Source organism: Eschscholzia californica, unplaced genomic scaffold, assembly GCF_041429995.1.
Source record: "Eschscholzia californica isolate CP2 unplaced genomic scaffold, dmEscCali1.0.p SCAF_5, whole genome shotgun sequence".
NCBI lineage: Eukaryota > Viridiplantae > Streptophyta > Magnoliopsida > Ranunculales > Papaveraceae > Eschscholzia > Eschscholzia californica.
The window spans coordinates 43,131,607-43,145,121 of NW_028238472.1; the positions used below are offsets into that span (position 1 = coordinate 43,131,607).

The 13,515-nt window shown below is 36.1% G+C and overlaps 2 protein-coding genes across 2 annotated transcripts; both read right to left on the reverse strand.

The window, feature by feature from the left end:
• Positions 1-976: 976 nt before the first annotated feature.
• LOC147539427 (selenium-binding protein 2-like) lies at positions 977-6,029 on the reverse strand. Its single transcript, XM_086639943.1, has 7 exons — positions 5,583-6,029; positions 3,772-3,967; positions 3,243-3,470; positions 2,551-2,782; positions 1,971-2,078; positions 1,585-1,857; positions 977-1,432 (listed from the first exon to the last, which is right to left on the reverse strand). The coding sequence occupies exons 1-7, from the start codon at positions 5,716-5,718 to the stop codon at positions 1,151-1,153; spliced, it is 1,455 nt and encodes a 484-aa protein (XP_086496069.1). The 5' UTR covers positions 5,719-6,029; the 3' UTR covers positions 977-1,150.
• A 4,250-nt stretch (positions 6,030-10,279) lies between these two features.
• On the reverse strand, positions 10,280-12,511 carry LOC147539428 (putative glucan endo-1,3-beta-glucosidase A6). Its single transcript, XM_086641359.1, has 3 exons — positions 12,121-12,511; positions 10,736-12,040; positions 10,280-10,562 (listed from the first exon to the last, which is right to left on the reverse strand). The coding sequence occupies exons 1-3, from the start codon at positions 12,179-12,181 to the stop codon at positions 10,522-10,524; spliced, it is 1,407 nt and encodes a 468-aa protein (XP_086497485.1). The 5' UTR covers positions 12,182-12,511; the 3' UTR covers positions 10,280-10,521.
• Positions 12,512-13,515: the final 1,004 nt, after the last annotated feature.

The following is a 13,515-nucleotide window of genomic DNA, read 5'->3' on the forward strand; positions in this document are numbered from 1 at the left end:
CAAAAGTTATTAGATGTTTACATTTGTAGACAAATTTTACAACATAGAGGTAATATTGTTATAAATGGTCGCGGCTTTGGGGACTAAAGAAAATTCTCCGGAGAATAAATTCTCGAGGGAATCTAGATTTTTTTAAAAATTCTCCGGAGAATACATTTTTATGGAGAATACATAATACATTTTTTTGAAAGTTCTCCTCCATCTCATCTGTTCTCTCTGTCACTTCATCTTCTCGCGCACCTCATCATCTTCTCTGGCGAAGGTCGCCGGCCGGTCAATTTTCTGGCTGGCGACCTTCAAACATAAAAAAAAAAATTTCTCTTCCTCTATCTCTCTCTAACACTCTGGCGAAGGTCTCCCTTCGCCGGAGTGTTAGAGAGAGAGACAGGAAGAGAGAAAAAAAAAATTTATGTTTGAAGATGATGATGAGGTGGCGAGAAGATGATGATGAGGTGGCGAGAAGATGATGAGGTGGCGGAAAATTGATCGGCCGACGACCTTCGTCGGAGAAGATGAGGTGGTAGAGAGAGGTGATGAGATGGAGGAGCCTTCTACAATTTGTTTTATTTTGAACTCCCAAAATTAGAAACCCCTTAACAATTAAAGAAACATAAAAGTCAATCTTATATGACTAATTTTAAAAAAAGTCTTTATTCTCCGGAGGATTTTCTTTATTCCCCAAAGCAACGGCCTTATAAATAAATAGAATAATAATTAAGGAGCTACAAAAGTAGGTCGATCCTAGACCTAAACAAAAGTTGTAAATAGAGGCTGTTGATTTCGTATAGATCTGGAATAAGCTTTCACTTGTAGCCTCTATTAGCATTACTTAAATAAACATCACCTGGTGGTAGTTTTGGTGTATTTAGAAAATTGGATTTCTGCGCATGATGTATTTATCTTATTTTGTTAGTGTATACTGTAGTTGAACTCAGACAAAACAACATTAAAACTTGCATTTAACAAACCAAGCAAATTATCAATGTCAGATTTTATTCAATACCAAGTTTTTCAGATACAATTATTCATGATTTTTATCCACCAACAGAACACATACTACAAGATTAACAACGTACAAATCGTGTAAATACCGTAAAGATGGAAATCGTGTACCTAAGAGAATTACTGAAATCACTCTCTGAGTTTCAGTTTAAACCCATATGTCAGAAGTGCAGTCACCGCCTGGATATCGCATTTCATGAGCCAAGGATGGACCTTCAGGTTCATTTTCAAAATCAACAAAGAAGTTAGGGTTTATTGCTAAACCACCTTTCTCAGTGTCGACGTCGATTTGAATCATGTGGGAACCTTTCTCCATGAGCTCTGGATAAAACTGTCGGTCCCAACTGCTGAAGAGTGAATTCGTTACGTAAAGTCGTTTTCCATCTAAACTTAACTGGATCATTTGTGGCCCTCCCCTCAGCTTTTTACCCTGAAATGTTTCAAACAAAGGCGATCTTAGACAAACTAGGGTGGAAGATATCAAAATAGCGACTAATAATCGCCTTAAAAAACAATGATCTTTTCGCAGAAATTGGGTATCGGAATGTATGAAGAGATGGGTTGTGTAGTGTGAAGATATACCTTGACTTCTGGAACATCAGACTGCCAGTCGTTCCCGTTTTCGTCCTCTGCCACTACAGGGCTTCCCTTTTGAATGAGTCCTCCAACCCACAATTGGCCTTTCAATACAGGATTCTTAGGATCTTCGATGTTATATTGACGAACATCACCATGAAGCCAATTCACAAAGTACATGAAACGATCATCAAGCGAGATAAGAAAATCAGTGATAAGTCCTGGCATTTCAGGAAGAATCCAGTTCTTGACCTTCAATGATTTCACTGATATAGCAACCTGCAAATTCAAGACGAGATTCAAAGAGTATTACGAGTTCTTGTGAATACGTATTCACATTATAAATAGGGGACAAAATGAAAGAAAACATCACATCAAGAGTGTATAAACACCTCATGACTCCACGATTCATCCGAATTCTTGTAGAATCTAACCATGTTGCTTGTAAGTGCACACCCAACATATCCTGTATCTTTTGAAGGATCATGGAGGAATCTAATCTGCAATTTTTTCAATTTATTTAAGGTACTCAGATTCAGCAAATTAATATCTAAATACAGTATGAGAATAAAAACTGGGATGACCTTCTAGACCCAGTTGCTTAGAGTTCTGCAACGGGCCGTGTCAGCCTGACCTGTTTTTTTGCTCTTGGTCGGGACTACTCGTTAGAAAACTGTTTGTGTTGTGTCAGATGGCTGGCACTGCCAGCCTATTGTGGCATGGCACGGCCTTTTGGGATCTGGACACGGCACCAACTTGGTCCGTTAGGGTCATCCCAAGCAAAGGTGCAGTGTGTCTGTCACGCATGACCGGTTACCGGGGCCGAACCATTGGGACATACTATAATTGCTGGTAAAATACCAATAACAACACGGACTCTAACAATGTATGAAAATTAAACCACATCGGTTGACTCTTCGAAAATTCACCAATCTAAGAGTGGTCATGAAATTTGGAGTCCCGAATACTCACCTCCAAGGGAATCATCCCGGTGTTGCCAAGATCGAGAGTTTGTTTTAGTTCACCACCAGGCCAGCTATACACATAAAGGTGTCTCCCATACAGACCATCTGAAACGTGCTGAGGGTTGAAGCCCTTTGTGAAAGCTAAGGGAGCTCCCCACGATGAACTGATCATAGTCTTATGGCGTGGTTGGTACCAAAAGTCATAACCAAACAGAGGACTATGGCCGGGCTTCTCCCATCTGCGTAGAATAAATAGTACTAGTAAATAGAAATGGTTATAGGCCTATAGCGTCTAATAACCAAAACCAAATTAATTTAGCTTCATTCCACCACCATCCAATATACCAATCAAGATACTGTCCAACTCATGGGTCAGGCGCGACTCGCGAGACTTGGGATTTGCCTCGCGTCCTGAATAGCACAAGTGGATCCCCAAAAGATCACTGAGTTTGGAGTTAGGAGAGTCATGAGCCAGGTTACCCGAGGAGTTACTCCAAGTCAATAGGATAAGAACTCGGCCGGCTCGACACTCTAGGCTAGTAGGACCGAGTCTCAAATTCAATTACTTAACCAATATACTCAAAAGAATTCAGCAAATGAACTTAATGATTATGTCGATACATGTGGTAAGCTATTTTAGATGACGAATTAGAACCACTTAGTGCACTCTTTCAAAGTCAATTAAAGTTGGAGACTAACCTTCCCTTCACATTGAACTCCGAATCAAGAAGAAGAAAACCATTTCCCTCCGCATTCCCATCTTTATCACCAAGGCAAGAAACCATGATATCACCAGATGCAAGGCAATGGGAAGTATGTGGATAAGCTAATCCAGTCTTTGAAACAATCTCTTCAGGCTGAACAACTTTGTGCAAAGAGGGGGCCCTTGGATCTTTTATTGTGTCAACCACATAAATGCGACCAGACCTAAAAAAACACAAAATTTATGTTAGTTTCGCCCGTATCTCCTAAAGATGTTCTATGTAGATTATCAGAAGTAGACATGAACCAATGCATAATTAGCTCGTAATAAGATGTAAATATGTAGATTTGGACATGGCTCAAATATCCACACCAATTTTTGCCAAACTCATGTCGACTAACTAGTAACTACAAATTCAAGTAATACCACACATGGGTTGTTCTATTTTACCAGAAAGACGAGAACTGTAACTATCTATCACTATATATATATATATATAAACTGCAACTTAAAGATTAAACTTACAGTAATGAAGGCAAAATGAGAAAACGACGATTTGCTGATGGATCTCCATGGCAAGAGCTGCAAGAGTTCCATCCAGAATGGTGTAACTCATCACCTAAATGTGGGACAGGCATCCTATGGATAACTTTTGAATAGGTAGGTGAGCTTGGATCAACATCTACAGTACCCAGGTAATCAGGCTTCTCTCTTCCAGTTCCTGTGTAGAGAATGCACGATGAGCACAACTTTCTAAATTATTAGTTAAATATGAATGCAAACAATCACTTCTGACATTTGAATAAAAAGGAAAAAGTAGTTGAGTACTTGATTTCATAACAACTAATTTAACATTGGATTTATTTTTCTCCCGCTACGAGAGAGTTTTCTTTTTAGCACAACTGAAATATATAGCTAAGTGATTCTATGTAATACGGAGTTTTCTTTTTGTGGCTGATTTTGTCGTTTCAGATAGGATACGTATACAATACTCGCATACTTGTTGGATACTCTCAGTCAGTTGAACAATGTCAGTTGTTGCTAAAACTATCTAGGTTAATGTTATTCCAGAAAGGATGTGCCCCCAATTGGGACGTTTAGGCTGTCGTATCTGATACGTCGTACGGGTATCAAATATCGATACAAAAATTTCCATGATAAGAAAGTGGAAGCTATATGGATGGTTAATGATCTATCTGTATTTATACATAGAAATGTTATTCAGTGAAGCTTCTTCGTTAACAAATCCCCATTTTTTGTGAAAGACGTGGATCGCTCTCAGACATAACACAGGAAGAGAATGGAAACAACACCTAAAAGGAAATTCTTTCTTGAACTGCCACTCGATTTCACATAAGAAATCAAACTTTCAGTCTGACCAAACCCCAACCCGAATTAAGTCATAAACAATACATACATTTCGTCATGGTGGAATATCATAAGCTGAAGAATTTCTTTGTTTCTTTTTTCATTTTCTTTTATATTTTTAACGAAACTTCGGGGAAAAATGTATATCACGTGTAAGAATATACTTACGCAATTGTTTGTATATATATATATATGTTTTAACAGAAGTGTCAATGAGACAGAGTTTTCATCCAGGCTAAGTAGTGAGCCCAACTGCTTCGCTTTCGACTAGATGATGACATGATGTGCTTAACTACTAGATCTTGATTACTATTATAGATAAAGAACTAGGTCAATACTGATCCAACCAACACAAATCATAACACTTTCGACGAGATTGAGGGCCCAATCGAACACCCATCCTGAGTTAAATATAGGAAAATTTCTATCTCCATACCAATAAAAGCAAGTAAAGCTCATATTCTATAAAGATAATAAACCCATTTTATTCCATAAATTAATCAAAAAGAAGATTCCAATGATCCATCTACCTCAATAAGGAATTAAATACTTAAACAAATTTAAAAGGTGTCTAAATCAGACCCCCGTCAAAATTTATGTTCATAACTTAAACCCCACCACTTTGTAAACAATCAGATTCAGAATATACTTGAAACTGAATTTAGGGATTCATTAATATATAATTAACTTAGATTAATCTGCAATATAGCTTTCTTCTTTAAACCCAAATTAAGCTTAAAATCAATTAAACAATTGAAAGTTTTTATTTGGGTTACCACCAAAAACCCAAAATTGTTTTTTTTTAGGTCATTTTGATCTAAACTTGATCTTACACTCAATGAAATAAATCAATTTTGTGAAATTCATGTGATCATAATTATAAAAAAAAAAACCCAAAACCCAAAACTATAACTAACTGATTCATGAAATAGATCAAAAGAGAAGTTGTAGAGAGAGAAAGGGGATACCAGAGTAAACACAAGTGACATAGATGAGAGATTCTTTAGGACCAGACATGGCTTCAAGAGGAGTTGCATATCCAGGTCCTTTCTTACAGCAACCATTCTCAGATACCTCTGCATGTTGAACTACTACTGCATCCATCTCTTTCTCTTTTTTCTTCCCCCCCACACCCACCCTAAAATCTCTCTTGTTTCTCTCTCTAGAAAATCACTGAAAATAAGGCAAAGACGTTTCCCAAGAAATTTATTGACATGTGAATGACAAGAACAAGAAGTGGAACCTGCTAGCTAGATATTGCATTTATATAGGAATACTGTTATAATAATACTTTTGTTTTTTTAGTACAAAAATAGGGTTAGTTTGTGTTTGGCCTCTAAATGTGATTAACTCACCATTTTAGATATCTAAATTGTCCATCCCAACATTTTGACCCCTAATTGGTTTATTGTTTTGGTGGCTAAAAAGACTACTCCTAAGCTTGAGGTCCATTCCCAGATTTTACTTTCGAATGAAATTTCGTTTTGCAGATCAAATACGCATTCAGCATAAGTTCAATATTCTTGAATTTGCACTTCATAGGATCGAATCTGAGACCACCACAAGTGGGACTACCAGTTGTTGACATGTTTATAAGTTTATTACCTATTAGAATGGCAAAAGGGTGCATCCTGAAAATTTGATTGTCCAACCACACGAGTCTAACGTGAATTATTAAATGAACCTTATGAAAAAAATGTATCAAAGTGGATAATCGATGTAAAATGATCAAGATGACAGCTAACCTGACGGTTTGATATTTACATATATGTCAAAAAAATTGGGATTGAACCAATTTTTTTAAAGGTCAAGTCAATCTAACTTGAGGTCTTAAAGAGATCGATACAAAGAAAAGAAATAAAAACGACAAATGCGGATTGGTGTTTATCTTGTCCAAATTGTTGATAAGTCTACATTTATTTTTATTTTTATCTTTTTGTTGAAAGTGATAAGTCTTATACTTGCAAGTCATGTAACTGAAGTAGCATTCACGGATAGAAGTTTTTTTTGGATGGAAAACAATTTTGTATTGTTTCTTATGAAAATTAAGTTTAGTGGGGCTTATCTCATTTAACTCTAGCTATAGAATAAGTGGAATCAATTGTTTTGGTTCGGGTCCAAATTGTGGGAAGATTCAATTGTTTCACTCAAAGGTGATGTTTGTTTTTGTCATAGTCTCATTCGAACTCAATTCACTAAAAGGCACAACAAACATTAATTACTTAAGTTAGAGTTTCTTAGAAAAAGTTTATTTTATTTCTGACTTGAATTATCGAAAATCAAACCTAAACATGTCATTTAGACAGATGAGAAGAAAAAAAAAATTGAAATCACTTCCTAGTAAAATTCAACAAGACTTACGAACCATTACATAATTTATAAATTTATCTTAGATTTCCTAAAAACAGATCTATTTTTTTATATTAATTAATATTAGGGGTGGGAATCGGTCTGGTCGGGCCGACCGCGGGCCTTAACTTCATCGGTCGGTCTCGGTCGGACACTCATAATCAATGTTCGCCTATTTACTCGGTCGGTCCGGTCCGGTCAAAATCAACATTTTCATTGACCAAATCCCGCTTGTGACCGAGAGACCGGTCGGGACTCACAGGTATCGGGCCAAACCACCTAATTTACAATTAAATATTACTTAAATGAAAGGTTAAAATTCTGAGATTTCATTAACTATTTTTATACTTTTAAATACCACTTAGTCACTTACAATTTACAAGTAAGATTACAATACTTTCAACAAAAAAAAAGTAACATTACAATATTGGGGGTATTTAAATTACAAAAGCACAAAAGAGAAGGCAGAGAGATGAACTTAAAGTGAAGAAGAGAGTCGAGAGATACGAAAAGGGAAGGCGGACAGATGAACTTGAAGTGAAGAACGAACTAGGGTTAGTTGTTTTCAACTTAGAACAGATGAAGTAATGAATGGAGGCAGAGAGCGAGAGAGATGATTCAGATGAAGGTGCGGCAAATGAAAGGAAGGGAGGTGTTTAAATGGTTTGTATAGAGGAGGGTAGAATGTTCTGGACTCTAGGGTTTTAATCCAACGGTTGTGCATCATACTCGATTGGCTCCAAATATCAACCGTTTGATTAACACTAATTTACTACGGGTAGCGGGCGGTCGGTCGGGTAGGTAGTTATTTCGGTACGTAATGGTCAGGCCTATCGGTATTAACCATCGGTCTTTAATCGGACGGGTTAATCGGTACGGTCACCCAGTCAAAGGGCTATGATCATTTCCCGATTGCTAACTACCCGGCTTACAGACCGGGCTTTTCCCGTCACGGGTATCGGGTACTCGCGGTACCTAACGGACTCGGGCAGACCCAAGCGGGTACCGGGCTTCCGGGCCGTTATCCCACCCCTAATTAATATGCTCATTAAACAAATAGAAAAGTCAAACCATTTTATCTGGTGAAGGTATAATCCATGACAAAACGAGATAACAAGAATTGCTTTTTTTTTATTATTAGAATAAATAACGTGATAATTTTAAAATTGGATAAATTATGTATTAAACAAAAAGTTCTAAAAGCACAGCGTCCCATTTATACATGAATTTTCTAAAAAAAATTCTGAAAGCAGAGCGTGTAAGCTACCCTAATTGTTTTTCGTGAGAAGACAACCTTGATAGATTCTCAAGGTATATTATTTTATGGGTGTTGAATTCGTGTTTCTCTTTTAAGAGAATAGTTCTTAATCTTTCTGTTTCACAAAACAGAGTACACTTACTTTTGTTTATCTTTCTATCTGATAAATCAGAGAGAGAGTTATCTTCTAATAATTAAGATAACAACAGTGATAATAAAATGAAAAAAATAAAAATCAAATGTAAAATATCCGAGTCGAGGATACCTCTGTCCTTAAGACAATTTACACCCTGTATATCAGTATCAACAGTAATGGTGTATGTCTCCCAGGATAAAACGGATTACCTATCAAAGTAAAGATGGTACCTCTTAGTTATGATAGTCTGACGAACTTTGTAAGTAATATGAACTTCTGAACAATGATCTCTTAAACTCTAATGCTTGAAGACGAAGATGAATGCCTAGGAAATGCTAAAAAAATTGATATTTTGTTTCCTGAATTCTCATGGTATTTATAGGGGTATTGGCACCACTTCGTATGGGTGCCTATAGACGAAAACTACACGTTTAGTTATCCGTATATTTTTCCCCAAGTAAATCAATGATAACTCATTCATATGAAATCGGATTTTGACAAACTTTATGTCTAAATTCAAGAGCTCGACGAGACGAATCCAATGGTCCATCCTGATCTTGATTTGGACAACGTTTGGTTGCCCAAATTGACCAAAAACAGATCCGGTTTCTACAATGGGCTGGCACTGGCGACCTCTTTTTTCCCATAACATACCTTATCTTGGAAGGATATACAATTTTTTTTTTTTTGAGATATTGGAACGATATACAATTGATATATAATTGATGTTTGGTGAACTTAGATTTTTTTTTTGTTGCAAGAAGTCTGACTAGCCTGGACAAAAGAAAATGAGCAATCTTTTGTACTTATGGACCACTGAGAAATGGAGGTGCCTTGTCAGGTCTATCGGTATATTTATATGAGACTATACTACACAATTATTTTATATATGAGAACGATTTCTAGAGGAGCCTCACTTAGAACTTAACTTTCTTAGCGAAAGATCTTACAAAGAAAGATGGAACCTGGAATGAGAGGTTGACAGACAATTTTTTTTGATGATCTATCAAAAAGAGCTATACTACAAATTCAACAGAACGATGAGGAAGTAGAGGATAAAGTAATTCGGGTGTTTCCCTTGGTAGTGGTGTGCGAGAGTTCACAGGTCACACATTCAATACTGAACTGAAGTTGTTGTCGGCTGGCTAGCTTGTCGATGTATATCCTTCTCGCCATACGATAATTTTCTCTTCCATGCAACCTTGCAAACTTAATGTTGGGCTAAAGGAGTTGGTTTCCAACACTACCTCGTCATGTAGTTTGTTAATAAATAGATCCTTCACAAATTTGTCTGGTAATGCTACCACCATATTGGCCAATCTATACTATCCTTTTATATAATTCATAAGTTTACTTGTTTGGCATAATTTGGACATTGTACCTCCCGAGTCAGCAAATCGAGTTACTCCAAATTGGTTGTTAACTTGTTTTGCAAAATCATTCTTCTTCAAAGGTCCAAATCCCGTCTCATCCATCTATACAACTGTAATGTTTTTTCATCAAGATAATTGCTTGCCAGTTGCACCTTTCGCTCTCTTGGGGTTTCATTGTATTCAAAATGTTGTTCCATTGTAAAACCACACGTTTCTTCCCGTTCCTTCCAATCGAGAGTCAAGACACCTTTTAGGTATTGGATTAAGAATTTAGGTATGTAAAACTGAGAATAGGGAAATGTCATTCGGATCTCACATTCACAGTGAATACAGTAAGATCATGAGTTGAATATGATGATGATAAATAATCATCCCAAAATTAACTACTTAGAGCGTTCAAATATGACGTGTATAAGATTTTTAAGAACAGGATACAAGTACACTTTCGTCTGCCCCTTCCCACAGTAGCATTATTATCTTTTCCTATCTCTTTTAAGAGTGAAAAAGACAAAACTGCCCCTTATTTTAAGAAACTAAACTGCATAAATGTTTGAATGGTTTTCTCATTATTAAAGTGAAAAAAATGATACAATCTAAATAATCATAACAAAGAGAAAAAGTTACACATAAACTAATAAAATAGCAACTAGTAAATGCATCAAACAATCCTTATCCTTTGCACCTTGGGATCATCCTTCAAAAAATGCTAGCAGTTGAGAACTTCTATTTTCTTTTTTCTTGGAAAAATAGTTAGAAATTTATTCGAGTTCCTTCGCTCGGAAGATAGAAAATCAAGTCAGAGTGACACTTGGAAACGTGCAAGATCCGTGACCTACAAACAAAAATTAGCATACATAATTACATAAAAATACTACGATATCGGAAACCTAGTAGTCTTTATAAAATTTGAATGTTATTTAAACATACGAACGGAGGGAGGTGTGTCAAAATGAACCCTGAAAATTCCCATTTGCAAAAGGATCTGAAACGAAAAAGAAAACTTACTAGGGTTCTTGGAAGTCTGAACCGCGAGCCCATTAAAGTGACAAGACCCACCCAAATTACGAAACTGCGACCAATAAGAACTAAAAGCATAATTTGCGTGCGAAATCAAGGAAAGGGGTTCATAACAATTTCCACCAGGTCGGAGCGGTTCACAAGTTCCGTTACCCTGTTGACAAGCATAACTTATCGCCGATCCAATTTCTGTTAGATTGACCCCTTTCGCCACCACACACCATATTTCACCTTTATATGGTTCATTATTCTTTCCAGGCGACAATGGTGGGTAGTCCGATAACGGTCGTTTCCCGGTAAGATCCACTTCATAAACACTCGATCCGTTTCGATGCAACAATCCCCAATTTCGTTCCGAACCCGGCCCAACTTTCAAGTTCTCATTATACAAAGAAAATATAAATGTGGGTATTACCCATCCGGGTCGGGCTGGTGTCCCATAAGCTGGTTTAGCTGTTATTCTCTTGACAAGATTTCTATTATAAGTGGCAGCATTGTAAATATTACCACCAATTTGGTCAAAATCACATCTACTTGGCCAACCAGTTTCACCTATGATTATATGTATATTTGGAAACCCTAATTTGGTCATAGCAAAGAAAACCGAGTCAACCATTTGGTCAAGTAAATTGGTGTAGGATAAGCCAGTATCCGGGTCGGTGTACGTTAGATTCCCACTAAAAAGCGCATAATCTAGGTTAATTGTAGCAGGATTTGAAGACCAAGGAAAATAAGGGTAAACATCAAGAAAAAAAAACGATTTTGTTTTTGATAAAAACTGTAACAGTGGTTTAATAATAGGAATCGATATATCGGATCGAAACGTTCCATTTGAAGGAGGAAAAGATGATTCTAATGCATCCATAGCAATTGTGGTTCCAATTTTAATCTTTAACAAATTAAACGTTTTTAATGATTTTCTGATATTTCGGATAGCCGGTACAAGATCGAACCAGGTTTGTTTATCTTGAATTGAATTAGAACTTAGAACTTCATTACCAACTAATATGAATTGGATTAAGGTTTTAGGGTAAAAAGGGATGACATTTTTGGTTACCCATTGATCAGCTAGGGTTTGATTTGAAGAAATGTTTGAAATTAATTGATTTGGAACCATAATTGTGACTTGTAATTTTGTACCAGAAAGTGCATTTAAGATTTCTGGGTTTGCATCATAAAGTTTAACTCTACCAACATTTAATGATTCAAGGATTTGAACAGAGGTTGATGGTGATGGAAGATGAGTACCCAATTGTCCATAATTTATACCAATTCTGGTTGAGATTGTTAAATCTGTAAAATCAAAGAAAAGGGGTTAGAGAAAGAATGTAAATGAACAAAACCCATGTTTTAATTTTGAGAAAGAAACTTACTAGAGAGAGAAAGAAGTGAGAAAAGAAGAAGATGAAACAGAGTAGAATATCCCATTTTCATTTGCTCTGTTTTCTAGAGACCTGTTTCTATAAATACTTTCTCTCTCTCTAAAAGATGAAAGTCCGGGTAATTTTTAGGTGAGTTTGATTGGAGATAGAAGTTGTGGATTGTGAGTATGAGTTTGTCTAAGGTGTGAAAGTGGATGTGTGGGATTTTAAAGAGAAAGTTAGAGAGACAGAATGTGGAGAGAGAAAGAGAGGGAAGAAATGCAAAAAGTGAGGGCAACTTGTAGATTGTAATCTAAAGAGAAATAATGAAGGAAGAAAGGCAATATAGAGTCAGTAGTGAAAAGGAAGACATAAATTAAGACTCATGCATGTTTTGAAGGTTGAACTACCATTATGGGACATCAAATAGATATTATGAAAGTACTCACAATTTAGTTGTGGAAATAGAATTTTTAGGTTTACAATGTTGAAGTAGTTAATAACATGAAAACTCTATTCAAATGTTAGTCCTAATCCAGGGAAGAAGTAATATGTTTACGTGCATTATTAACCATGTGTGAAATACAATAACTGATAAGAAATTTTACGGTGTTGGACGGAGGTCAAGGTTTTACTTGATCTCTTTGCTTGTATTTTGAAGTTCATACAGGTTGGAAGCTTAATATGGTTTGAATATCGTCCATTCATTGTGATTATTTTAATAGACTATTAACTCAATTGTTATCCCGGTCGCATAACAAATTCGTTTGTTCTTCTTCTCTCTCTCTCTATCTCCTAGTTCTCTCATTTTCCCAAATCCCTCATTTAATCCTTATCTTGAAGTTTTTTCCCTAAACTCTAATGTTTTGTCGAAATAAAAAAGCAACAAAACAAAAAAGATTTTACATGGAAAAATGTTAAGTCAATTATATAGCAACATTAAAAACTGAAATTGGGTACATATACAATTTGATATAGTTTTCGTAGTCTATGTACCATTCAACTCCAAAGAAGAACACTCTGTAATTTATATACCATTCTTAAGCATGTCGATGAGAACGGACAGATGGAAGAAATTGCTAATGTGTATAGAGGAAGTAAAGAAGAAGAATCAGAGATTATAAATTGGATAAAGAGAGAAGGAAAAAAGAAAGAAAAGTTAGTTTCATTGTGTTCAGAAGTACAAGTACTTTATCACTCGTCGATGGGTTTTTTATAACCCATTGTGAACGGAATGCAACGAAGGACAGTTTAGTGGCAGGGAGCTCCAGTTATAGGATTCTCAAAATGGACAGATCAAGGAACAAATGCTAAGTTAATTGAAGATTTTTGGGTGATATGAATAAGAATGAAAGAGAAGACTGTAGAGAGAGAAGTGAGAAAGTGTAAAGAAATAGTATGGGGAGT